This window comes from Anomaloglossus baeobatrachus, chromosome 1, assembly GCF_048569485.1.
Source record: "Anomaloglossus baeobatrachus isolate aAnoBae1 chromosome 1, aAnoBae1.hap1, whole genome shotgun sequence".
NCBI lineage: Eukaryota > Metazoa > Chordata > Amphibia > Anura > Aromobatidae > Anomaloglossus > Anomaloglossus baeobatrachus.
The window spans coordinates 867,718,312-867,745,584 of record NC_134353.1 but is presented as its reverse complement, the minus strand read 5'-3'; the positions used below and the strand labels follow the sequence as shown (position 1 = coordinate 867,745,584).

Here is a 27,273-nt window from a genome sequence, read left to right as displayed (position 1 = left end):
AGACCAGAGCTGGCAGATCTGGCAGATCAGATCACTCACGCCGGAAAGTATCTAGTCGCTGCGTCCCTTGACTCTGCTGCTTCTGCTGCCCTGGCAGCCGGCAACATTACTGCAATCCGCAGAGCCCTGTGGCTTAAAGCGTGGAACGCGGACTCAGCATCCAAAAAGTCTCTCACCAGTCTTCCCTTTGTCGGTGCCAGACTCTTCGGAGAAAAGCTGGACAAGATCATCTCTGAGGCTACGGGAGGCAAGAAAGAGTACCTTCCTCCCCCAACAGAGGACCCCTCGTGCCCCTCCAAAGCGGCGACCTTTTCCTTTTCGCCCCTTTCGTCAATTCTCCACCAACAACAACTCACGTCGGGAGCGGTCCCCAGCGCGTCAGGAGAGACGGAAGCCCTCCTTCAAGGCAACACCCCACTGGCGTTCCTGGCGTTCCCGTGGCCAGCAGTCCAAGTCCTCCAGGTCCAGATCCCACAGATTTTCCTCTGCATGACTGGGCTCCCGTCACCGGGTCCCAATCCAGGGTCGGCGGTCGTCTCCGCATGTTCAGAAGCACGTGGCTTTCCGTGATAGACGACGCCTGGGTTCGAGACGTCGTCTCTCACGGCTACAAAATAGAGTTTTCTTCGCTCCCACGCTCACGCTTCGTCCAGTCCAAACCCCCCAAGGACCCCTCCCTCACAGAGGGCTTCTTCGCAGCCATTCAGGCCATGCGAGACTCTGGGGTCATCATCTCCGTACCTCCTCAAGACAGATTCCGGGGTTTTTATTCAAACCTTTTCGTGGTACCGAAGAAGAACGGCACAGTCCGCCCCATCCTGGATCTCAAGCGCCTCAACAGGCGAGTCCGTCTCCGGCGATTCCGCATGGAGTCTCTGCGCTCAGTGATAGCGTCCATGGAACCAGGGGAGTTCCTTTGCTCGGTGGACATCCAGGACGCCTATCTCCACATACCGATCTTTCCAGCTCATCAGAGATTCCTACGCTTCATGGTTCAGGGACAACACTTCCAGTTCACTGCCCTCCCCTTCGGGCTCTCGACAGCTCCCAGAGTCTTCACCAAGGTAATGGCTACTGTCATGGCTATTCTTCGGACCCGGGGGATTCTAGCCATCCCGTATCTGGACGACATTTTGATCAAGGCTCCCTCGGCGGCGGAGTGCCGCGACAGTCTCAACATCACTCTGGATACTCTATCCCGTCTCGGCTGGTTGATCAACAGACCAAAGTCATCTCTGATCCCGTCTCAACGCATCTCATTCCTCGGCATGATCTTCGATACCACGCAAGCGAAGGTTCTTCTGCCCAAGGACAAACTCACAGCTATCCTCAGGGGGATTTGGAAGCTCCAACGCGCACCTCGCTGCTCCCTTCGATACTGCATGAGCATTCTCGGGAAGATGGTGGCGTCAATGGAGGCGGTGCCCTACAGTCAATTCCACACTCGCCCCCTTCAAGGTCTCCTTCTCGCAGCATGGGACAAGTCTCCTCACTCTCTGGATCGACTAATTGCGATCCCTCCTCGAGTCAGGGAGTCATTGGAATGGTGGAGATGCTCTCCCCTCACCCTCCAAGGGAGATCATTTCTTCCCCTTCGATGGAGGGTCGTCACGACAGACGCCAGCCTACTAGGTTGGGGGGCCACCTTCCAGGACCTCACAGTTCAGGGTCGCTGGACCGAGCCGGAAACCAAGCTCCCCATCAACATCTTGGAACTCAGATCAGTTCGCCTAGCTCTCTTCCAGTGGAAGGCTCTGCTTCGCGGACACCCAGTTCGGGTGCAGTCCGACAATGCAACCACGGTAGCCTACATAAACCATCAAGGCGGAACACGCAGCCGAGCGGCAATGAGAGAGGTATCCCAAATCCTCGACTGGGCCGAACAAAACGTCCCAGCGATTTCGGCGGTCCACATCCCGGGCGTGGACAATTGGGCCGCCGACTTCCTCAGCCGAGAGGGTCTCGACGCGGGAGAGTGGTCCCTCAATCCCAGAATCTTCCAGCAGATCTGTTCCAGGTGGGGGACCCCCGGCGTGGATCTCCTGGCCTCCAGGTGGAATCACAAGGTCCCCCAGTTCGTCTCCAGGGCAAGAGACCCACTAGCGCTCGCGACGGACGCCCTAGCGATCCCCTGGTCGCAGTTCTCTCTGCCGTACCTCTTCCCTCCACTTCCGCTTATACCCAAGCTAGTCAAGAAGATCAAGGCGGAGGGAGTTCCGGTGATCCTCGTGGCCCCAGATTGGCCTCGTCGCCCGTGGTACGCAGAGCTCGTGCACCTTCTCGCCGACGCTCCGTGGAGACTTCCAGACGTCCAGGACCTTCTCACCCAAGGGCCTTTTCTTCACCAGAATTCACAGTCGCTCAATTTAACGGCATGGCTGTTGAAGCCGCAGTACTAACTTCCGCGGGATTCTCAGGTAAAGTCGTCCAGACGATGATCAAAGCTCGGAAGCCTTCTTCTTCCCGCATTTACCACCGGACGTGGAAGGCCTATTTCCGCTGGTGTGAAGCTAACCAGGTCACAGCCATGACTTTCTCCTTGCCAGTTCTGTTGTCATTCCTACAGTCTGGTCTGGATGCGGGATTAGCACTCAGCTCCCTCAAGGGGCAAGTGTCTGCTCTTTCCATTCTCTTTCAAAGGAAGATTGCTTCTCGTTCACAGGTTCGTACATTCATTCAGGGGGTCGCGCATGCGGCGCCCCCCGTTCAACCTCCAGTGGAGCCCTGGGACCTCAACCTGGTTCTGTCCGTTCTCCAGCATTCTCCCTTCGAACCTATGCATGAGATGTCCCTCACGTTCCTCTCTTGGAAGGTCGCCTTCTTAGTTGCCATCACGTCAATCAGGCGGGTATCTGAACTAGCGGCGCTTTCCTGCCGCTCTCCATACCTTGTCTTCCACCAGGATAAGGTAGTCCTCCGTCCGGTTCCGTCCTTTCTGCCCAAGGTGGTTTCCTCTTTCCATCTTAACGAGGACATTGTTCTCCCCTCCTTTTGTCCGAATCCTTCACACCCTCGTGAGATTCTTCTCCACAGGCTGGACTTGGTCAGAGCTCTCCGTTGGTACATTTCCAGGACCTCTCAATTCAGATGGTCGGATTCCCTTTTTGTACTTCCGTCTGGCCCGCGCAGAGGCCTATCTACCTCCAAGTCCTCCATTGCGCGATGGATTCGCTCTGCCGTACTGGAAGCCTACCGGGTAAGAGGGAGAACGCGCCCACTCAGGATTACGGCCCATTCCACCAGGGCGGTGGGAGCCTCGTGGGCGGTCCGTCACCACGCTACAGCGTCGCAGCTTTGCAAAGCGGCCACCTGGTCTTCGCTCCACACTTTCACAAAGTTCTACAGGGTCCACACTTTCGCATCCGCCGATGCGAGCCTCGGTAGACTAGTTCTGCAGGCTGCAGTGGACCGAGGTCAGCCCTGAGAGTAATACTAGACCCACCCGTGGGACTGCTTTAGGACGTCCCATGGTCTCTGTGTCCCCCAATGAAGCGATAAAGAAAAGTAGATTTTGGGTACTCACCGTAAAATCTCTTTCTTGGAGCCTTCATTGGGGGACACAGCACCCGCCCTTGTGTTGGACATATGTTACTGTTCAATGTTTCTGTTGAATGTTCCGTTTAATGTCCACTTCTGTACGATTGTTCGTTTTTTCTACTGTTGTCTCCTATTGCTTTCTCACTAACTGAGGTACAATTGCCAGTTGGTGGGTGTATACTGCATAGGAGGAGTTTTCCTTATTTTGCTTAGTGTCGCCTCCTAGTGGCAGCAGCATACAACCCATGGTCTCTGTGTCCCCCAATGAAGGCTCCAAGAAAGAGATTTTACGGTGAGTACCCAAAATCTACTTTTCTAAGCGACTTAAGGACACACGTTATCCCTTTCCCCCTGACGTTGTCAAGGGTTGGGCTCAGTGTCCCAAGGTGGATCCTCCAGTCTCCAGACTGGCGGCTAGATCCATAGTTGCAGTGGAAGATGGGGCCTCACTCAAAGATGCCACTGACAGACAGATGGAGCTCTGGTTGAAATCCATCTATGAGGCTATCGGCGCATCCTTTGCTCCGGCATTTGCAGCCGTATGGGCGCTCCAAGCTATCTCAGCTTGTCACTCGCAGATTAATGCAGTCACACGGGCCTCTGCTCCGCAGGTGGTGTCATTAACCTCTCAGGCGTCGGCGTTTGCGTCATACGCCATTAATGCTGTCCTGGACTCTACGAGCCGTACGGCGGTAGCATCCGCCAATTCGGTGGCAGTCCGCAGGGCCATGTGGCTACGTGAATGGAAGGCAGACTCTGCCTCCAAAAAGTTCTTAACCGGGTTGCCATTTTCTGGCGACCGCCTGTTTGGTGAGCGATTGGATGAAATCATTAAACAATCCAAGGGAAAGGACTCATCCTTACCCCAGTCCAAACCAAAAAGACCTCAACAACGGAAGGTACAATCGAGGTTTCGGTCCTTTCGGCCCGCGGGCAGGTCTCAATTCTTCTCGTCCAACAGGCCACAGAAGGGTCAGACGAACTCCGATTCATGGCGGTCTAAGTCACGTCCTAAAAAGACCGCCGGAGGAACCGCTCCCAAAGCGGCCTCCTCATGACTTTCGGCCTCTTCACGCCGTATCCTCGGTCGGTGGCAGGCTCTCCCGCTTCTGCGACGCCTGGTTGCCACAGGTACAAGACCGTTGGGTGAGAGACATTCTGTCTCACGGTTACAGGATAGAGCTCAGCTCTCGTCCTCCGACTCGTTTCTTCAGAACATCTCCGCCCCCCGAGCGAGCCGATGCTCTTCTTCAGGCGGTGTGCACTCTGAAGGCAGAAGGAGTGGTGATCCCTGTTTCTCTTCAGCAACAGGGTCACGGTTTTTACTCCAACTTGTTTGTGGTGCCAAAAAAGGACGGATCTTTCCGTCCTGTTCTGGACCTAAAACTGCTCAACAAACACGTGAAAACCAGGCGGTTCCGGATGGAATCGCTCCGCTCCGTCATCGCCTCAATGTCCCAAGGAGATTTCCTAGCATCAATCGACATCAAAGATGCTTATCTCCACGTACCGATTGCACCAGAGCATCAGCGCTTCCTGCGTTTCGCCATCGGGGACGAACACCTTCAGTTCGTGGCACTGCCTTTCGGCCTGGCGACAGCACCACGGGTCTTCACCAAGGTCATGACAGCAGTTGTAGCAGTCCTACACTCTCAGGGACACTCGGTGATCCCTTACTTAGACGATCTGCTTGTCAAGGCACCCCCCCGAGTGGCATGCCAACACAGCCTGGACATTGCTCTGGAGACTCTTCAGAGATTCGGGTGGATCATCAATTTCACAAAGTCAAATCTGACACCGGCCCAATCACTGACATATCTTGGCATGGAGTTTCATACTCTTCCAGCGATAGTGAAGCTTCCGCTGGACAAACAGCGTTCACTACAGACAGGGGTGCAATCTCTACTTCAAGGCCAGTCACACCCCTTGAGGCGCCTCATGCACTTCCTAGGGAAGATGGTGGCAGCAATGGAGGCAGTTCCTTTTGCGCAGTTTCATCTGCGTCCACTTCAATGGGACATTCTCCGCAAGTGGGACAGGAAGTCGACGTCCCTCGACAGGAACGTCTCCCTTTCTCAGGCAGCCAAAGCCTCTCTTCGGTGGTGGCTTCTTCCCACTTCATTGTCGAAGGGGAAATCCTTCCTACCACCATCCTGGGCGGTGGTCACGACGGACGCGAGCCTGTCAGGGTGGGGAGCGGTCTTTCTCCACCACAGGGCCCAGGGTACCTGGACTCAGCCAGAGTCCTCCCTGCAGATCAATGTTCTGGAGATAAGGGCAGTGTATCTTGCCCTAAAAGCGTTCCAGCCGTGGCTGGAAGGCAAACAGATCCGAATTCAGTCGGACAACTCCACAGCGGTGGCATACATCAACCACCAGGGCGGCACACGCAGTCGGCAAGCCTTCCAGGAAGTCCGGCGGATTCTGCTGTGGGCGGAAGCCACTGCATCCGCCATATCCGCAGTTCACATCCCGGGCGTAGAAAACTGGGAAGCAGACTTTCTCAGTCGCCAGGGCATGGACGCAGGGGAATGGTCCCTTCACCCGGACGTATTTCAAGAGATCTGTTGCCGCTGGGGGATGCCGGACGTCGACCTAATGGCGTCCCGGCACAACAACAAGGTCCTGGCATTCATGGCACGGTCTCAAGATCACAGAGCTCTGGCGGCAGACGCATTAGTTCAGGATTGGTCGCAGTTTCAACTGCCTTATGTATTTCCTCCTCTGGCACTGTTGCCCAGAGTGTTACGCAAGATCAGGTCAGACTGCCGCCGTGCCATCCTCGTCGCTCCAGACTGGCCGAGGAGGTCGTGGTACCCGGATCTGTGGCATCTCACGGTGGGTCAACCGTGGGCACTACCAGACCGACCAGACTTGCTGTCTCAAGGGCCGTTTTTCCATCTGAATTCTGCGGCCCTCAACCTGACTGTGTGGCCATTGAGTCCTGGATCCTAGCATCTTCAGGGTTATCTCAAGAGGTCATTGCCACTATGAGACAGGCCAGGAAACCAACGTCCGCCAAGATCTACCACAGGACGTGGAGAATATTCTTATCCTGGTGCGCTGATCAGGGTTTTACTCCCTGGCCATTTGCCTTGCCCACTTTTCTTTCCTTCCTTCAATCCAGATTGGAAAAGGGTTTGTCGCTCGGTTCTCTTAAGGGACAAGTCTCAGCGCTCTCTGTGTTTTTCCAGAAGCGCCTAGCCAGACTTCCAAAGGTGCGCACGTTCCTGCAGGGGGTTTGTCACATAGTTACTCCTTACAAGCGTCCGTTAGAACCCTGGGATCTGAACAGGGTGCTGATGGCTCTTCAGAAACCACCTTTTGAGCCAATGAAGGATATTTCTCTTTCACGCCTTTCGCAGAAAGTGGTCTTCCTAGTAGCAGTCACATCACTTCGGAGAGTGTCTGAGCTAGCTGCACTGTCATGCAAGGCTCCTTTCCTGGTGTTTCACCAGGACAAGGTGGTTCTGCGTCCGGTTCCGGAATTTCTCCCTAAGGTGGTATCCCCCTTTCATCTCAATCAGGATATCTCCTTCTTATCTTTGTCCACATCCAGTTCATTAATGTGAAAAGGATTTGCACTTGTTGGATCTGGTGAGAGCACTCAGACTCTACATTTCTCGGACGGCGCCCCTGCGCCGCTCGGATGCACTCTTTGTCCTTGTCGCTGGCCAGCGTAAAGGGTCACAGGCTTCCAAATCAACCCTGGCTCGGTGGATTAAGGAACCAATTCTTGAAGCCTACCGTTCCTCTGGGCTTCCGGTTCCCTCAGGGCTGAAGGCCCATTCTACCAGAGCCGTGGGTGCGTCCTGGGCTTTGCGGCACCAGGCTACGGCTCAGCAGGTGTGTCAGGCGGCTACCTGGTCGAGTCTGCACACTTTCACGAAACACTATCAGGTGCATACCTATGCTTCGGCAGATGCCAGCCTAGGTAGGCAAGTCCTTCAGGCGGCGGTTGCCCACCTGTAGGAAGGGGCCGTTTTATGGCTCTATTACGAGGTATTATTTTACCCACCCAGGGACTGCTTTTGGACGTCCCAATTGTCTGGGTCTCCCAATTAGGAGCGACAAAGAAGAAGGGAATTTTGTTTACTTACCGTAAATTCCTTTTCTTCTAGCTCCAATTGGGAGACCCAGCACCCGCCCCTGTTCCCTTCGGGCTGTTGTTATTTGTGTACACATGTTGTTCATGTTGAATGGTTTTCAGTTTTCCGAACTTCCTTCGGATTGAATTACTTTAGACCAAAGTTTCCTCCTTCCTGCTTTTGCACCAAAACTGAGGAGCCCGTGACTCACGGGGGGGTGTATAGGCAGAAGGGGAGGGGCTTTACACTTTTAAGTGTAATACTTTGTGTGGCCTCCGGAGGCAGAAGCTATACAGCCAATTGTCTGGGTCTCCCAATTGGAGCTAGAAGAAAAGGAATTTATGGTAAGTAAACAAAATTCCCTTCTTTTTTTTCAATGTGCTTTATTGCATTGAATGCAATAAAGCACATCCCAACCCGCACGCGGCAAAACCGCGGCAATACCGCGGTGAAACCGCGGCAAACCGCATGCGGTTTTCGGGTGCGGTTTGCAGCGGTTTTTTTACCGCGGGTGCGGTAATCTTTGAGAGCATGCGGAATTTTCTCAAGAAAATTCCATTTTCCAGTGCGCACATAGCCTTAGGCTGGAGTCACACTTGTGAGTGCCTCGCGTGTAACTCGCGCGAGTCTCACATTGCATCACCCGTCATGGCCGCACACTCTACTGACAGGAGCGGGTCGGTTGCATGTATCTCTATGCAGCTGAGACTCTCCTGTCCGGTGAGTGTGCGGCCATGACGGGTGATGCAATGAGAGACTCTCACGAGTTACACGCGAGGCACTCATAAGTGTGACTCTGGCCTTAAAAAAAGCCCGGTGCTTGAAATTATGGTCTTCTGTTAAACATGGTTACCTCGAAGGAAATGTGAAGTAATTGCTTCGGTTCAAAAGGGCTTTACAGGCAAGGACATTGCTCTGCTTGAAAGGTTGCCAATAATCAACTATTTATCGGATCATCAAGAACTTCATAGAGAGAGAGGTTAATTTGCTGTGAAGATGGATTCAGGGTGTGCAAGTAAGTCCAAGTGCCATGACCATCGCCTAAACAAGATTCAGCTATGGGGTCTGTTAAACACCATTTTAGAGTTACACTAATCCTGTGAGCTCGTCATAAATTAAGTCAGTGGTCAGTGACATATAAGCTCAGCCACCTCTGGAGCTCTTAAGCCACTGCCTTGATTTATGAAGAGCACAGAAACCTGGAGACTCAGCAGAAACACTCGCTCCTCTGTTACCTGAGCCATATATGGATTAAAATGGTATTTGTCTATTGGACAACTATTTAAGAAAGCTCTTCAGCACAAAGCACAATAAGATCTTGAAGTGATGACATGACCTCCCTCACTGCCCTGATCTCAATATCATCCAGTCTGTTTGGGATTACATGAAGAATTTGCACAAGCTTCATACACAGAAGATCTGTGGTCAGTTCTCCAAGATGTTTGGAACAATCTCCCTGTTGAGGTCCTTCAAAGATTTTGTACAAGTGTATGTAGAAGAAGTGAAGCTGTTATGCAGGCAAAGTGTGGTCACACCAAATATTGATTGGATTTAGAGTTATCTTTTGTTCATTCACTTTAAATCTTGTTAATTGATAAAATCAAACAAACATTTCTATTTAACACCGCCTTAGGCCCCTTTCACACGTCAGTGAAAAACACAGACGTTCTTCACTGGCATGTAAAACACGCACATGTCACTCTGTGTTCCGTGATTCACGGCACACGTGGGTTGTCCATGTGCAATCCGTGATCCATGATTGCACATGGCTGTTACTCACGTGCCTTCGTTCCTGCTGTCCATGGTGCTAAAGTCTCCAGCTCTGCAGTGTCCGCCCACCACTCTCAGCACCTACTTCCTGTTCGGCTATTCCTGCTCTCATGAATATTCATGAGCCAGGCAGGAGCTGCCGAAAGCAGAGGCTGCACAGCGAATCGCAGGCAAAGTAAGTTGAAAATTTTTAATATTTAATATGTCCGTGATTTTCTTGTACATGTTTCACTGATCACACACGGATCACACCATAGTGTGGTCCGTGGGTCATCAGTGATGCCAGACAAAAACTGACTTGTCTCCGTGCAGAATCACGGCCAAGGGTGCACGCTGCACGGAGACACGTTCAGTGAAAAATCACTGATGTGTGAGCAGACCCATTGATTATAATGGGTCTGCGTATGTCAGTGATTCTGGTACGTATAAAAAAAAAAAAAGCACAAACATACCAGAATCACTGACGTGTGAAACAGGCCTTAGGCTGACTTCACATGTCCTAATCATCCGTTAGAACGGATCCTGTAGAGATCCATTGGCATAAAAGTTCTGCATGGACAAGTTTTGGTAAATTTTTAACAAACTGATGTCTGCTGGATCTGGGTTTTTCTTTTTAACGATGTAGTCTGTGAAGAACGGATCCGTAACAGATTGCTATTTAGCCATCGTTTATTCTTGCATTTTTTTCTTACAAAATCTATTTCAAATGGAAGATTAATAGCAATCCGGTAACTGAAGCCTTCTCCATAGACTCCCATGTTAAAAAAAAAAAAAAAAATCGGATCCGACAGATTTTTTTCAACAAATCTCTACAGGATCCCTTCTAACAGATTGGACATGTGAACTCAGCCTTACTTTGCAGCATTTTTTCCACATCTGCCAACTATGCAAAAATTTTAATCAGTTTTTGTTGTGTTCTGTAATGGTGGGAAAATCACACCATAAACCATTTGTATTTCTAGGCTTTATTTTGTCTTTGTTCTTTGAGTGCCTATCTGCAGTACCCTTATAATTGTGCCCTTAGCACTTAGCTTTGCTTGTTTAAGCAGAGCCATACTTCTTCAGTTAGGTACAGCAGATCCTCCCCAGTAGTTACAGCAGATCCCTCTTTCATAGTGATCACACCTTCCCCATCAGGTAGTGACAGTCCTACAGTACACGTTACAGATGTAAATCGATGGGCGTCCTGAGATGCTTTTTGCACTCCAATACAGAGGAGACCCTCGCTCATAACTTACACCTATTAACAATGTACATGATGGGGTATTTCAATATTGGTTCATTTTAAGCATTGGGTATACATAGCTGATTCCACTTCATAGTTATGAATGATCCCAATAATCCATGTTAGGCCGGTTTCACACATCCGGCATTTCTCGGCCTTGCCGGATCCGTCACACTCCAGTACAGTGCAATACAGTACAAATGCATTGCGGTAAGCTCCGGTCACATGGCTGCATGTAACCGGAGCTTGCCGTGATGCCATTGTACTGCTCTCTACTGGAGTGTCCCGGATCCGGCAAAGCGTCAAAGTGCTGGATGTGTGAAACCAGCCTTAGAACCAGGAGGGATTTTTTTTTTTTTCATTATTAACCCTAGAACGCATAACTGGGGCCTCGCAGGCCGGCTAGGTCACTTGTTTTCTATGGTAGATTTCTATGGTTGTAATAACGGCCTTCCCTGTTTTAGGGGTTCATGATTCAAACTGGAGACCCCACGGGCACAGGCATGGGCGGAGAAAGTATCTGGGGCGGCGAGTTTGAGGATGAATTCCACTCCACGCTGAGGCATGACCGCCCCTACACACTCAGCATGGCCAACGCTGGCGCCAATACCAACGGCTCCCAGTTCTTCGTAACGGTCGTCCCAACAGTAAGAACACTCTATAACCTACTGACTTCTAATGTGTGATTGTTCATCAGCTAGAAGAGTGCGAGAGTCACTGGAAATAACCTGCTCGTTTATAGAAAATATTCAGACATATTAGGCTGCGTGCTCATGATCAGTTTCTGCATATTTTTTTTTTAACCCCTTCACAACCAAGGATGTGTATATAAATCCTTAGTCGTGTCTGTCCCTTTTTAATATGGGCTTGTGTGGCAAGACCGTATTATTCAATGCACATGTCTGCTGATCTGATCAGCAGACATGTGCAGCCAACAGGGGAGTGGATTTCAGACCAACCTGCATCTGTTAACCCCTTTGATCACGCTGTCACACACTGAAGAGTCGTTGTGATCAGCAGAAGTCATCGGGTTGTGCAGGTATAAAGTCCCCTAAGGGAAATAGTAAAATTTATTTTAAAACATTTAAAATATGGAAAAAAAACAAACAAAAAACCTAAATGTTTAAATCATCCACCTTTTGCCCCATTGAAAATAAAACAATAAAAAAATACACATTTGGTATCGCCGCGCTCAGGAATGCCAGATCTATTAAAATATAAAAAAAATAAAATCAATTAATCTGATCGGTAAAGGGCGTAGCGAGGAAAAAAAATTAAAACCTAACAATTACCGTTTTTTGTTTTTAGATCGCCGCATTATTTAAAGAAAATGCAATAACAGGCGATCAAAACAGTATCTGCCCAAAAATGGTATCATTAAAAACCTCAGCTGAAGATGCAAAATATAAGCCATCACTGATCCCCAGATCCTGAAAAATGAGAACGCTATGGGTCTCAGAAAATGGTGACAAAAGCGCTATTTTTATTTTATTTTTTTTTTTTCTACAAATTTCTGAATTTAGTTTCGCCACTTAGATAAAAGTAAAAGCAAACATTGTATCTACAAACTCTCACTGATCTGGGGAAGCATAATCCTTGTCAGTTATACCATATAATGAATATGATAAATAAATAAAAAAAAAAAATTTTCTCTGACGCCTCATTGGGGGACACAGGACCATGGGTGTTATGCTGCCTATCCATAGGAGGACACTAAGTAGATGCAAAAAGCATTAGCTCCTCCTCTGCAGTATACACCCCCTGGCAGGGCCAGGAAACCTCAGTTTTAGCTTAGTGTCTGTAGGAGGCACATCCCTTCAAGGTTTTGTTATTTTTTGAGGGCGACGGTTTCCCTTAGGGACGGATCTCCCAATACCATCAACGGGCGGGAACGCGGAGTGTTGCCTCCACGTACCCCCTCCTGCGACGCTGGATCCTAGGCTGCCTTTTACTGGACGACGGGTCCCACAGACACCGATTTTCCAGGGCAGAGGCACAATTCCTCAGCCCCTCTTTGCAGGCTCTGAGTTGATACATTGCACCTGTGTGGCCGGACACAGCAGGCTGACTCTGCTATTTCCACTGCCTGGACTGAGGCAGTGTTAAGGTGAGATCCCCCCTGACTGGTTTCCCAGACAAAGGGAGAAAGACGGTGCAGGGAAGGCTCCCAGGACTGCTTATTCCCACCATAGCTGCGTGCTGGCTGGAGAAGGGAAAAGTCCCTTGCTGGTTGCAGGGAATCCTGCAGAGATAATCTAACGGTGGTGGGGGGAGGGCTCCCAGGGCTCATAACTCAGTGTTTATTCCCTCTAGCTGCGTGCTGGCTGGAGAAGAGGGAGTCCCTTGCTGATTGCAGGGACTCCTGCAGAGATAATCTACTGGTAGCTGTGTGCTGGCTGGAGGGAGGGGGAGAAAAACTGTCACAGAAGCTCCCTTCCCGCCGGTTTTTACTGCCGACAGCAGGGGGGCACACTCACTTCTTCTTGGCGCTCTTTTAGCGCTAAGCCCCGCCCCCCAGGAAAGATCTCCACAGAGACTCCTTCCTGAGGACGCAGGGCCATCGGCTGATTCTGGTCAGGTACACCGAGGCAAATACAATCCTTGCTTCCCACTGCTTCACTTGTAGCCCTGCTGAGCATTGCTCCCCCTCCTGGCATACTCCTATTAGGAACATGCAGAACTCTAAGGGTACTAAGAGTGCTAAGGCTCACATAGTCTATTATTCAGCCTGCACTGCCTGCCACGCTGAGCTACCACGTAAACACACCTCTCCTCTCTGTGAGTCCTGTGTCCCTATAGCCCCCCAAGACCCCCCCGCCACCACCGCCGCAACAGTCAGCCCAGAGCCTAGGGCTCCCAGCCCACCGGAATGGGCAGTTTCTGTCCCAATCCATGGAAAAACTGTCACAGAACCTGGTGCTGGCTATGCAATGTCGTCCTCCACACCCTTCTGGGCCCCTGGACGGAACGCAGCCTGAGGATACCCCTATGGAGGATTCTTCTGAGATAATCCGGGCCCATGCTTCACCGGTTGCAGGGATCAGGAAAAGAGCACACAGCCGGGTGTCTCCAGCACTCTCTCATGGCCCCCATGGCTCTCCCTCGGGAGCACACAGGGCAGGCTCTCCCACACGCTCCACGGCCTCTGGAGGAGGGAGAATGCTGTTTGTACCAGGTTGATTCCTTGGTTTCACCCTCCCCAGATGATCAAACTGCAATAGACTCCCTTATAGCAGCAATCAACCAAACTCTGCATGTGGAGGAAACCCCAAAAGGTTTTCGCTGATCACCCAGAGTTTCAGGATACGCTCACAAAGCAAATGGAGAAGCCAGACGGGCGCTTCGGTAACCGTAAACTCATGGAATCCCGGTACCCTTTTGCCTCACCTGCCCCTAAGGGTTGGGCCGATCCGCCCTCGGTCGACCCCCCCCCCCCCGGTCTCCCACCTTGCCACAAAAACGCTCCTGTCTTTACCCGATGGTTCCTCCATCAAGGACCCGACAGACAGACAGGTGGAGCACCTCGCCCGCTCTGCCTTTGAGGCTGCGGTTTCCTCCCTCTCGCCCTCATTTGCCTCTGTGTGGGTCGCAAAGGCGATCTCGGGCTGGGCAGAATCCCTTAACAATTCGCTTGAGGAATCCCAGTTCCCTCATACCGTCACAGAGGTAACAGCTCAAATTGCCGCTGCGGCGGAGTACGTCATGCAGGCCTCCATTGATGCTGCTACCTGCGCAGTTTTTGCCGCCTCAAGTACCATAGCCATCCATAGAGCTCTCTGTCTCCGACAATGGCGAACGGACTCTGCTTCCAAGAAGTCTCTCACGGGCCTTCCCTTTTTTCCAGACCGATTGTTTGGCGAACGTCTGGACAAGCTCATTTCTGACGCCACGGGAGGACCTCCCTTCCCCAGCTGAAGCCCAGGACGACCTTCACCAGACATCCACAGTCCTCGTTCCGCTCCTTTCGGAACTCATTTGGTTGGTTGACATCCCGCTCTGCCCCCGCCACTAGCCGCGAACTACACAGGGACCGACCTTCTCAGCTCTCCCCGAAACCCACTTCGTCATGGCAACCTAGACCGACACAGTCCTGGACTACGGAGACTCGTCCACGACGTTTTCCCCCCTCATGACTCCTTTGGCGCCCCGGAAGACACACTCATTGTAGGAGGTCGACTGCAGCTCTTTCAACACATCTGGGCTGCCGCCTCAGACAACAAATGGCTACAAGACCTTGTGTCTTCCGGTACCACATAGAATTTCGGAGCAGACCCCAGAGTCGGTTCCTTCTCTCAAACCCCCCAAAGACTCGAAAACGACGCGAGGCCTTTTTCTCAGCAATCCACTCTCTCCAAACAGCAGGAGTAATAATACCCGTCCTGGACGACGAGAAGTTCAGGGGTTTTTATTCCAATCTCTTTGTGGTCCCCAAAAAGGATGGGTCAGTTCGACCCATCCTGGACCTCAAACACCTAAACAAACATGTGCACGTACGGAGATTCAGAATGGAGTCCCTAAGGTCCATTATTGCATCCATGGTCGAAGGGGAATTCCTCGCCTCCATAGATATCAAGGACGCGTACCTGCACATACCCATCGCTCCAATTCAAAAGTTCCTCCGCTTCGCAGTTCAGGACTCCCACTTTCAATTTGTAGCCCTACCCTTCGGCCTTGCCACCGCACCAAGGGTCTTCACCAAAGTCATGGCGGCCGCCATGAGCGTCGTTCACGCCAGGGGAGTATTCATTCTCCCTTACTTGGACGACCTCCTCATCAAGGCCCCCTCCTTCCGCGACTGCTCAACCAGCGTACAGATCACCGTGAACACCCTATCCCGCTTAGGGTGGCTTCTGAATCTAGACAAATCATCCCCGGTCCCAGCACGATCCATCACCTTCCTGGGCATGTCCCTGGACACCCTTCGGGGCTTGATCTATCTCCCTCAGGACAAAGCGATCGCTCTTCGAAAAGCGGTACGCTGCCTTCTACGTCCTCCGTCTCGCTCCATTCGATTCAGCATGAAAGTGCTCGGCAGGATGGTGGCAGCTATGGAGGCAGTATTACCTTTTGCTCAACTGCACCTCCGCCCACTGCAGCTAGCCCTTCTAGCTGCCTGGGACAAGAGCCCCTTCTCCCTGGACAAACATCTTCACCTGACTCCTTCAGTCAGGTATGCACTCCGCTGGTGGCTTCAGTCCTCATCCCTATCGAAGGGGAGATCTTTTCTCCCAGTGAACTGGCTGGTCCTGACCACGGACGCCAGCCACCTAGGCTGGGGAGCAGTGTACCGGCACCACACTGCTCAAGGACGTTGGACACCCCAGGAGTCTTCCCTACCCATAAACATCCTGGAAATCCGTGTGATCTTCCTCGCGCTCAGGGCGTTCTGCCCTCTGCTAGCGGGTCGTCAGATTCGAGTCCAATCGGACAATGCGACAGCTGTAGCCTATATCAATCGGCAGGGGGGCATCCGCAGCAAAGCGACTTATCTCGAGGCCCACAAGATCTTCAGCTGGGCCGAATCGACGGGATCAGTGATATCAGCGGGTACACATACCGGGGGTAGAGAACTGGGCAGCAGACTTTCTAAGTCGCCAAGGCCTGGCTGCCGGAGAATGGTCTGTCCAGCCAGAAGTGTTTCTACACATCTGCACTCGCTGGGGCACACCAGACGTGGAGCTAATGGCCTCAAGGTTGAGTGCAAAGGTACCCGCGTTCATAGCCAGGTCACGCGACCCGCAGTCCATCGGCGCGGATGCTCTAGTCTGCTCCTGGCACCACTTCCGCCTGCCTTACATATTTCCACCTCTACCCCTGCTACCGCGGGTAATCGGGAAGATCAAGGCAGAGGGAGTCCCGGTGATACTGATAGCACCGGACTGGCCCAGGCGCGCCTGGTACGCCGAATTAGTACAAAAGCTCGCAGACGTACCATGGCGCCTACAGACATCCCAGACTTGCTGACCCAAGGGCCCATTTCCCATCAGAACTCCAGAGCCCTGAAGCTGACGACATGGCCATTGAGACTTTGGTATTAACAAGAGCGGGATTCTCCCCCGAGGTTATTTCCACCATGATCAGCGCCCGAAAGCCTGCTTCATCCCGCATTTACCACCGTACGTGGAAAATCTTCCTTTCATGGTGCAGGGAAACTAACGTCCAGCCTATGCCTCTGGCCATCCCCAAAATTCTTGACTTTCTGCAGTCTGGCTTGCAAGCGGGGTTGGCTCTCAGTTCCCTTAAAGGGCAGGTCTCAGCGCTCTCAATCTTCTACCAATGCCGCCTGGTTAAAAAACCGCAAGTCAAGACCTTCCTCCAGGGCGTTTCCCATCTAGTTCCCCCCATACAAACGGCCGCTGGACCCATGGGACCTCAATCTCGTTCTGGATGGTCTCCAGAGGTCTCCCTTTGAACCTCTCAAGGAATCCTCCCTTGCTCTTCTGTCCTGGAAGGTAACATTCCTGGTGGCAATTACATCCATCAGACGGGTTTCGGAGCTGGCAGCACTCTCTTGCCGCGAGCCTTTTCTGATCTTTCACCAGGACAAGGTGGTTCTGCGCCCCCTTCCGGATTTTCTTCCAAAGGTTCTTACCCCGTTTCATTTGAACGAGGACATTGTTCTGCCTTCCTTTTGTCCACACCCAGTTCATAGGGTGGAAAGGTCTCTGCATTCGTTAGACCTCGTCAGAGCTCTCAGATATTACATATCCAGGACAGCCCCCTTTAGGAAAACAGACTCTTTGTTTGTCATTCCTGAAGGGCCTAAGATGGGACAGGCAGCTTCCAAGGCAACTCTGGCTTGCTGGATTCGCTCTGCGATCCAGGAAGTCTACCGCTTGCAACTCAAGCCCATTCCTAGTGGGCTGCGGGCTCATTCCACGCGAGCATTTGACGCTTCGTGGGCCATTCGGCATCAGGCTTCAGTGGAACAGGTGTGTAAGGCTGCGACCTTGTCTAGCCTACATACCTTTTCAAAGCATTAGAGTCCATACCCAGGTTTCAGCTGAGGCAAATCTGGGTAGGAAAATTCTGGAAACTGCAGTAGAGCACCTCTCTCAGTAGGCGCTCCAGGCTGTCTGGGACTGGTTCCTAGTCCTTGGGTTGTGTTGTCTTCTTTTAGGTTTCCCACCCATGGACTGCTTTAGGACGTCCCATGGTCCTGTGTCCCCCAATGAGGCGTCAGAGAAAAACAGTTTTTTGTGTACTCACCGTAAAATCGTTTTCTCTTAGCCATCATTGGGGGACACAGCACCCACCCTGTTGCCCTGTTGGGCCTTGGTTCTCGAAGTACCTTATTTGGTTATGACTCTTTTTTTTTTTTCTTCATCGTTCCTTATGGGAGACCCAGACCATGGGTGTATAGCTTCTGCCTCCGGAGGACACACAAAGTACTACACTAAAAAGTGTAGCTCCTCCCTCCTAGCATATACACCCCCTGGATAACCAAATATAGGCCAGTTCAATGCTTTGTGTTCAGGAGGCACACATCCACATTCATGCATTCTCATCTGATTTTCATTTTAAAGAGTTTGAAGAAAAGCGGGTCCAAGCCTGGACTCCCGGCATGTCCCTTCTCACCCCACTGTGTCGGCGGTGTAGTTAAGGTTGATTTCAAGGCTGGAGCCTTACATGCTGCGCTCCTTCACCATCCCTCGGGCTCTGGCTTGAAGTGGGAGCCAGCACGGTTCTCACTGCTTTGCAGGAGACCGGTCTCCATCCGCAGCCCTTTCAGGACCCTGCCGGACGGAGCACTCATCCCTCAGGGACCTGGCCCTGCGTCTCACAAGCTAAGTATTGAGACGTTATTGTCAGGGGGGTCCCTTGTACTTTAATGTTGGGGAGAGTGTGTTTTGTACCATCGGCTACAGGATAGCGTTCTCTTCCAGCCCGCCAAACAGATTCTTTCTGTCAACTCCCCCCTGCTCCAAGGCCGCCGCCTTCTTGCAGGCCAGCGGAGTGATTGTACCGGTTCCCGCCAGGGAACGGTTCAGAGGTTTTTACTCAAATCTCTTCCTAGTCCCCAAAAAGGACGGTTCCTTCCGGCCCATCCTGGATCTCAAGCTTCTCAACAAGCATGTTCAGGTGCGGCACTTTCGCATGGAGTCTCTGCGATCAGTCATTGCCTCAATGACCTAAGGAGATTTCCTGGCATCCATCGACATCAGAGATGCCTATCTGCATGTGCCAATTGCAGTTTCACACCAGCGTTGGCTACGTTTTGCAATCGGAGAGGAACATTTCCAATTCGTGGCTCTCCCCTTCGGGTTAGCCACGGCCCCTCGAGTATTTACCAAGGTCATGGCAGCAGTGGTTGCGGTTCTGCACCTCCAGGGGTTGGCAGTGATTCCTTACCTGGACTACCTTCTTGTCAAGGCTTCATCCAGCGCAGACTGTCAGCGGAGTGTCTCGCTCACTCTCGCCACTCTTGTTCAATTCGGGTGGCTTGTCAATCTGCCCAAGTCCACTTTGACCCCGACCCAAGAACTCACGTACCTAGGGATGCAATTCGAGACTCTGCCGGCACTTGTGAAGCTGCCCTTAGTCAAACAGCAGTCCCTCCATCTGGCGGTGCGCTCTGTTGAGGCCCCGCCGTCATTCCATCAGGCACCTCATGCAGGTGCTGGGTCAGATGGTGGCGTCAATGGAAGCGGTTCCCTTTGCCCAGTTCCATCTGCGTCCTCTGCAGCTGGACATTCTCCGCTGTTGGGACAAGCGGACTTCTTCCTTGCACAGGTTGGTGGCTCTGTCGCCACAGACCAGGAGCTCTCTTCAGTGGTGGCTTCGGCCCCTCTCTCTGTCTCAGGGACGCTCCTTCCTGGCCCCGTCCTGGGTGATCCTCACCACGGATGCCAGTCTATCCGGCTGGGGAGCAGTATTTCTCCACCACCGAGCACAGGGCACTTGGACTCCGTCCGAATCAGCCCTCTCGATCAATGTGCTGGAAATCAGAGCTGTGCTCTTAGCTCTCGTAGCCTTTCACCACCTGTTGGCGGGCAAGCACATTCGAGTCCAGTCAGACAACGCGACAGCAGTTGCCTACATCAATCACCAGGGAGGGACTCGCAGCTGCCTGGCAATGTTGGAGGTTCAACGCATCCTTCAGTGGACGGAGGACTCCAAGTCCACCAGATCCGCAGTCCACATCCCAGGCGTAGAAAACTGGGAGGCAGATTATCTCAGCCGTCAAACCGTGGACAACGGCGAGTGGGCTCTGCATCCGGCAGTGTTCCGGTCGATCTGCCGCAAGTGGGGAACTCCGGAAGTGGATCTAATGGCATCCCGGCACAACAACAAGGTCCCGGTTTACGTGGCTCGCTCCCACGATCCTCAGGCCTTTGCAGCGGACGCGCTGGTTCAGGATTGGTCCCAGTTCCGTCTGTCTTACGTGTTTCCCCCTCTAGTTCTCTTGCCCAGAGTCCTGCGCAAGATCAGAATGGAGGGCCGTCGGGTCATACTCATGGCTCCAGACTGGCCCAGGCGAGCTTGGTACCCAGACCTGCTCCGTCTGTCCGTAGAGGTGCCGTGGCATCTCCCGGACCGTCCAGACCTTCTCTCACAAGGTCCGTTTTTCCGCCAGAATTCTTCAGCTCTCAGATTGACGGCGTGGCTCTTGAGTCCTGGATCCTGACGGCTTCCGGCATTCCTCCCGAAGTCATCTCCACTATGACGCAGGCTCGGAAGTCTTCCTCGGCCAAAATTTACCACAGGACTTGGAGAATTTTCCTGTCCTGGTGTCGTTCTTCCGGCCACGCCCCTTGGCCTTTTTCCCTGCCGACCCTTCTGTCCTTCCTGCAGTCTGGTCTGCAGCTAGGACTATCCCTCAATTCCCTCAAGGGAGAGGTCTCGGCTCTGTCAGTGTTGTTCCAGCGGCGTATCGCCCGGCTGGCTCAGGTGCGCACCTTCATGCAGGGCGCATCTCACATCATTCCGCCTTACCGGCGGCCTCTGGATCCCTGGGACCTTAATCTGGTCCTCACGGCCTTGCAGAAACCCCCTTTTGAGCCACTTAGGGAGGTTTCTTTGTCTCGTCTTTCACAGAAAGGGGTCTTTCTAGTGGCCATAACTTCCCTCAGGAGAGTCTCTGATTTGGCTGCGCTCTCCTCGGAGTCACCTTTTTTGTTTTTTCACCAAGACAAGGTGGTTCTTCGTCCGTCTCCGGACTTTCTTCCTAAGGTGGTATCTCCTTTCCACCTTAACCAGGATATTTCCCTGCCTTCCTTTTGTCCGGCTCCTGTTCATCGCTTTGAAAAAGCGTTGCATACTCTGGATCTGGTGCGGGCGCTCCGGATCTATGTGTCTCGCACCGCTGCTCTTAGGCGGTGCACCTCTCTCTTTGTGCTGAAGGGCGTAAGCGTAAGGGCCTCTCGGCTTCTAAGCCGACCCTAGCTCGCTGGATTAGGTCGGCCATTTCCGATGCCTACCAGTGTACTCAAGTGCCTCCCCCGCCGGGAATCAAGGCACACTCGACCAGAGCTGTCGGTGCCTCTTGGGCTTTCAGGCACCAGGCTACGGCTCAGCAGGTCTGTCAGACTGCCACTTGGTCCAGTCTGCATACCTTTTCGAAGCACTACCAAGTGCATGCTCATGCTTCGGCAGATGCGAGCTTGGGCAGGCGCATCCTTCAGGCGGCTGTCGCCCATTTGTGAAGTTAGGTTTCGCCTACTTCTCAGTTTTCTGTTTATTCCCACCCATGGACTGCTTTGGAACGTCCCATGGTCTGGGTCTCCCATAGGAACAATGAAGAAAAAGAATTTTGTTTACTTACCGTAAATTCTTTTTCTTATAGTTCCGACATGGGAGACCCAGCACCCTCCCTGTTGCCTGTTGGCAGTTTCTTGTTCCGCGTGTTTTCACCGGCTGTTGTTGTAGACAGAGGTTCCGGTTGTTCCGGGTTTTGCTCTATCTCTACTTGTGGGTGGATGTCCCCCTTCAGCTTTTGCACTAAACTGGCTATATTTGGTTATCCAGGGGGTGTATATGCTAGGAGGGAGGAGCTACACTTTTTAGTGTAGTACTTTGTGTGTCCTCCGGAGGCAGAAGCTATACACCCATGGTCTGGGTCTCCCATTACGGAACTATAAGAAAAAGAATTTACGGTAAGTAAACAAAATTCTCTTTTTTTTTTTTCTCATGTTCCTCTGTTGAGAAGTTTTTACTCCTACTGCTTGTGTACTAAAACTGAGGTTGCCTGGCCCGGCGAGGGGGTGTATACTGCAGAGGAGGAGCTAATGCTTTTTGCATCTACTTAGTGTCCTCCTATGGATAGGCAGCATAACACCCATGGTCCTGTGTCCCCCAATGATGGCTAAGAGATAACGATTTTACGTTGAGTACATAAAAATCCGTTTGTTTTTTTTTTGGGGGGGGGGGGTTTGCGTGCAATTTTACCGCACTAGGATTTTTTTTTTTCCTGTTTTCCAATACATTATGGGGCAGAATGAATGGCCTCATTCAAAACTACAACTCGTCCTGCAAGAAAACATGGCCTCATATGGCTATTATGACGGAAAAATAAAAATATGATTTGCTCTTGGAAGAAAGGGAGGAAAAAACATAAAAAACATAAAAAAATGCCTGTGGGTGAAGGGGTTAAACAATGGCACAGGTTCTGTAAAATGTATTGTCATTAATTGGTTAATAAGACCCCAGAGGAACCTGGCGCTGATCACTAGTATCCCCACAGTCTGTACACGGCTCTGCTACTCGTTCACATGAGCTGGTGAGGTCACTGGATGCTGTCAGGATTACGTTACCCCCATTAGCTGTAAATGCCTCCCAGTAGGTCTTTTCCTCTGAACTCTTATCTTCCCAGAAACCTCGTTCACATATGTATGTAATTCTTCTCGGCATGTTGGCAAAGTGTGTGCAAGCATCAGCAGACGTCTGGCCGTCATTAATAGCCCTGATATTGCGATGCCTCCTCCCAGTGTTGTAACTGTGACACAGCCGATTACGTACGAGTAATGTCCCCGTCACAGAAGGGTATCGGGACGCACGTTCTCTTGTGTAAGGCTATGTGCGCACTAGGCGTTTTTTTCACGCTGCGTTTTTATGTGCGTTTTTGTCTAAAAAACGCACCCGCGGCTAAAAAAACGCGGCAAAAACGCATGCGTTTTTGCCGCGATTTGGTGCGTTTTTTGCTGCGTTTTTACTCACTGCGTTTTTAATCAGTGCACAATGCCATTAAAGATTGTTGATGAAAAAAAAAAAAAAAAAAGGTCTGATGTCATTTCCTTCTTCAAAATGTTCATTGTATGCAGGAGAGCAGACAGCTGCAGAACTAGTGTATGCAGGAGAGCAGACAGCAGCTGCAGAACTACAAGTCTCAGCATCCTCCTTTCACTAGTGTATGGAGGAGAGCAGACAGCAGCTGCAGAACTACAAGTCTCAGCATCCTCCATTCACTAGTGTATGCAGGAGAGCAGACAGCAGCTGCAGAACTACAAGTCTCAGCATCCTCCATTCACTAGTGTATGCAGGAGAGCAGACAGCAGCTGCAGAACTACAAGTCTCAGCATCCTCCATTCACTAGTGTATGCAGGAGAGCAGACAGCAGCTGCAGAACTACAAGTCTCAGCATCCTCCATTCACTAGTGTATGCAGGAGAGCAGACAGCAGCTGCAGAACTACAAGTCTCAGCATCCTCCATTCACTAGTGTATGCAGGAGAGCAGACAGCAGCTGCAGAACTACAAGTCTCAGCATCCTCCATCCAGGACTGTATGCAGTTTTTTGCCCAAAAAGAAAAAAAAAAATGACGTGGGCTTCGCCATATTTTTGTATGCTAGCCGGGTACAGCAGGCAGGTACGGGCTGCCCCCAACCCCCAGCTGCCTATTTGTACCCGGCTGGGAACCAAAAATATAGAGAAGCCCTTTTTTTTTAATTATTTCATGAAATAATTAAAAAAAAAAATGACGTGGGCTTCGCCTAATTTTTGAGTCCAGCCGGGTACAACTAGGCAGCTGGGGATTGGAATCCACAGTGCAGGGTGCCCATGCTTTCTGGGCACCCCCACTGCGAATTGCAGTCCGCAGCCACCCCAGAAAATGGCGCTTTCATAGAAGCGCCATCTTCTGGCGCTGTATCCAACTCTTCTAGCTGCCCTGAAGCCGGGTGGCGAGCTAGGTAATAATGGGGTTAGGGCTAGCTGTATAGCTGGCCCTAAGCCCGAAATTCATGGTGTCACGCCAATATTAGACATGGCCACCATGAATTTCTAGTAATGATAAAAAAAAAACACAACACAGAGAAAAATATTTTTATTAGAAATAAAACACAACACAATTAGTGACTCCATCTTTATTGAAATAAACCCCCCTCCGCAGTAATCCTGGGTCAGGGTCCCGCGCCGTCCAATCCGGATCCAATATCATCTGATCGGTTTGCTGGAAGGCAAAGCGATCAGATGATGTGTCAGGATCAAGTGCCTGAATCCCATCACACATCATCTGATTGTATAAAAGCCGATTATACAATCAGCTGATGCATCAGTAGAAAAAAAAATAATACTCACTTATGTGCTGTGGTGATTACCGGCAGCTCCTGCAGCGATCGATTGGACAGGAGTCTGATCCTATACGATCGCTGCCGGAGCTGCCGGTAATCAGCTGATGAAGTCCCCTGACGGCAGGATCAGCTGATAGCCGGCCGGGCGCGAAAAAGCCGGCGACACCGCGATCAGCTGATGCGTCAGGTGACTGCATCAGGTGATCAGCGCCAGGTCCTGCAAGCAAGGTCCTGCCCCGGGGAGACTGCACACAGCCAGAGCGGCGGGACCGGGAGGAGCTGGGAGCGGGCATGGCACCGGGACCCTGCGGACAGGTGAGTATATGACATTTTTTTTTTTCTACTGTTCACTTTGGTTTTCGCCGCTGCCTCCACCTCCCGCCCAGACATGGCGCCGCACGGAGCTGACATGCACAGGACGGGAGGTGGAAGCGGCGGTGACGGTACCGGGAGGATTCACGCTTCTGTGTTTACCAACAGAAGGAATCCTCTTCCTGTACACGTCACTGTAGTGCCCACCCCTTGCGTTTATAGCTGCGTTTTTAGTCATAGAAACGCGGCTATATGCGTTATTCATTGCGTTTTTAACATCTCATTGAATTCAATGAGTGAAAAACGCAGTGGAAAACGCAGAAATAATTGACATGCTGCGTTTTTGTGGTCACCACAAAAACGCAGCTAAAAAAAAACGCTGTGTGAGGACAGCACTTCTGAAAACCCATTGACATTGCTGGGGAAGCAATGTCACTGCGTTTTCAGCACAAAAACGCGGTAAAAAACGCCGCTAAAAACGCGGCAAAAACGCCTAGTGCGCACATAGCCTAATAGTCTGTTCTCTTCCAGCCTTGGTTAGACAACAAACACACAGTATTTGGCCGGGTAACCAAAGGAATGGAAGTCGTCCAGAGGATCTCCAACACCAAGGTTAACCCTAAGACGGACAAGCCCTACGAAGACATCACCATCATCAGCATCACTGTTAAATAACATTGTTTGATGTGTGTATATATTTGTGTTTTATACAGTTGTACAAACGTTTGTGATCATTTGTTTTTATTAAAAAAAAAAAAAAAAAATAATAAAACAAATAGAAATGGGATTTTGATTATGAAAAGAAAAAAAAGAAATTTACTCAGATGACATTACAAGTGATGCAAGAGTTTTCAACAACACACACACGGAGTAATATCCTAGATTAGTAGGTGTCAACAACCCCTTTTGGCTTTGAAAAATTTCAACACGTGCGTTTACAGTGATACATGGACTTTTGATTGACAGGACTGTAACTCCAGAAATAGAGACCTGTCCACAGAGCCAGGGGACCTGCCCAAATGATCAGGCCTTCCTGGTCCTGGGCTCTTTGAAATTATGGGCAGGGGGGGTCATCGAGTACTTTACATCATGTGTTGGCCGGCCTTATGCGGGCGTCACACGAGGCGATCTATCGTGCTATAGATCGTCGGGGTCACGGTTTTCGTGACGCACAGCCGGCATCGTTCACGACGTCTTCTCGTGTGACACCTACGAGCGATCACAAATCGGTGAGAAATCGGGTATCGTGTACTCCTCGTTTATTTTTAAAAAAATCGTTTATTTTACTTTGCGCAGGTTGTTCATCGTACCCGGGGTTGCACACATCGCACTGTGTGACACCCCGGGAACGATGAACACAGCTTACCTGCGTCCCGCAGCACCCGCCGGCTATGCGGAAGGAAGGAGGTGGGCGGGATGTTTACATCCCACTCATCTCCAAGCCTCCGCTTCTATTGGCCGTCCGCTGTGTGACGTCACTGTGACGCCGAACTTCCCATCCCCTTCAGGAAGTGGATGTTCGCCGCCCACAGCAATGTCGCTCAGCACGTAAGTACGTGTGACAGGGGGTTAAACGACTTTGTGCGACACGGGCAGCGATTAGCCCGTGACGCACAAATGACGGGGGCGGGTACGATCGCACGATAGATCGTACCGTGTGAAGCCCGCATTAGGGTACAAGTCTGCAATCACATGACTGCAGACCTATGAATTCTCAGAGGGTGTAGTACATTCACTGTCAGGATTCTTCAGTGTCGGTCACTGTAAGTATGCGATTTGCATACATTCGGTCACGTACAGACTGTGTGTGGTCTCACTCAAAAGTTAATTGAGTGAGGCTAGTCAGGAGGGAAGAAATGACACTGTACATAGAAAGCCAGCACAACCTCAGAAATGGAAAATAAAACATGACCTTTATTACAAAACCAATTAAAAACAATTACCGCAGCACGAAACACCCATATCCAAAACACCCTCAATATACAAGGAAAATGCGGAACCCCATACAGTGTATAGACATTGATGTAAAGTACATATATGGGTACAAAAAGAGGCATGTCAGTATGGCCCAGAAATACAATACAAAACCAGTATACGGTCCCAACACTACACATTGTTCAAATAAACAAGAATCTGCACGGGATAATAACGGTCTCTCTCTGTCTCGCAGTCTGTGTATGTCTGTCTTTCTCGTTCCAGGTCTGTCGTTCCCCGTCTCCCTCTGTCTCGTTCCCCGTCTCCCTCTGTCTCGTTCCCCGTCTCCCTCTGTCTCGTTCCCCGTCTCCCTCTGTCTCGTTCCCCGTCTCCCTCTGTCTCGTTCCCCGTCTCCCTCTGTCTCGTTCCCCGTCTCCCTCTGTCTCGTTCCCCGTCTCCCTCTGTCTCGTTCCCCGTCTCCCTCTGTCTCGTTCCCCGTCTCCCCACCGACATCTTATTACCTCACACATAGGCTTCTCATACTAACAATTTATTTTGTTCCTATAGCAACCAATCGCAGCTGCTATTAATAACCTGTAGCTCGCAGCTCCATTGACTTTAATGGAGGCAGGTTTTTTGGAGAGTAACTGAAGCGCGGGGTTACATTTTCCCATCAAAACATAGTCTATGATGTTTGCTGAGTCACATGAGTTGTCTGTGCAAAATTTTGTGATTGAAAATGCGACGGTGCGGATTCCTTTAGCGGACATACATACATTCCCCTCCCCCTCCCCCAAAATGTTGGTGGAAAGTGGGGGGTGCTGTAGCAGCGCCTACCGTGACCACGTGGGCCCGCTCATTTCATTTGCACGCCCATCCTCCCGCCCATAATCTCTTAGCGCTGAAGCCAGAGCTGACAG

At 51.3% G+C, this 27,273-nt stretch overlaps 1 protein-coding gene across 1 annotated transcript in view; it reads left to right on the top strand.

The window, feature by feature from the left end:
- The window catches only part of PPWD1 (peptidylprolyl isomerase domain and WD repeat containing 1), an 88,949-nt gene extending 63,734 nt beyond the window's left edge, over positions 1-25,215 (top strand). The window contains exons 10-11 of the mRNA XM_075326166.1: positions 11,085-11,267; positions 24,971-25,215. Coding sequence (XP_075182281.1) covers positions 11,085-11,267; positions 24,971-25,114 — 327 coding nt within the window. The 3' untranslated portion in view covers positions 25,115-25,215. The remainder of the gene's footprint in view (positions 1-11,084; positions 11,268-24,970) is intronic.
- Positions 25,216-27,273: the final 2,058 nt, after the last annotated feature.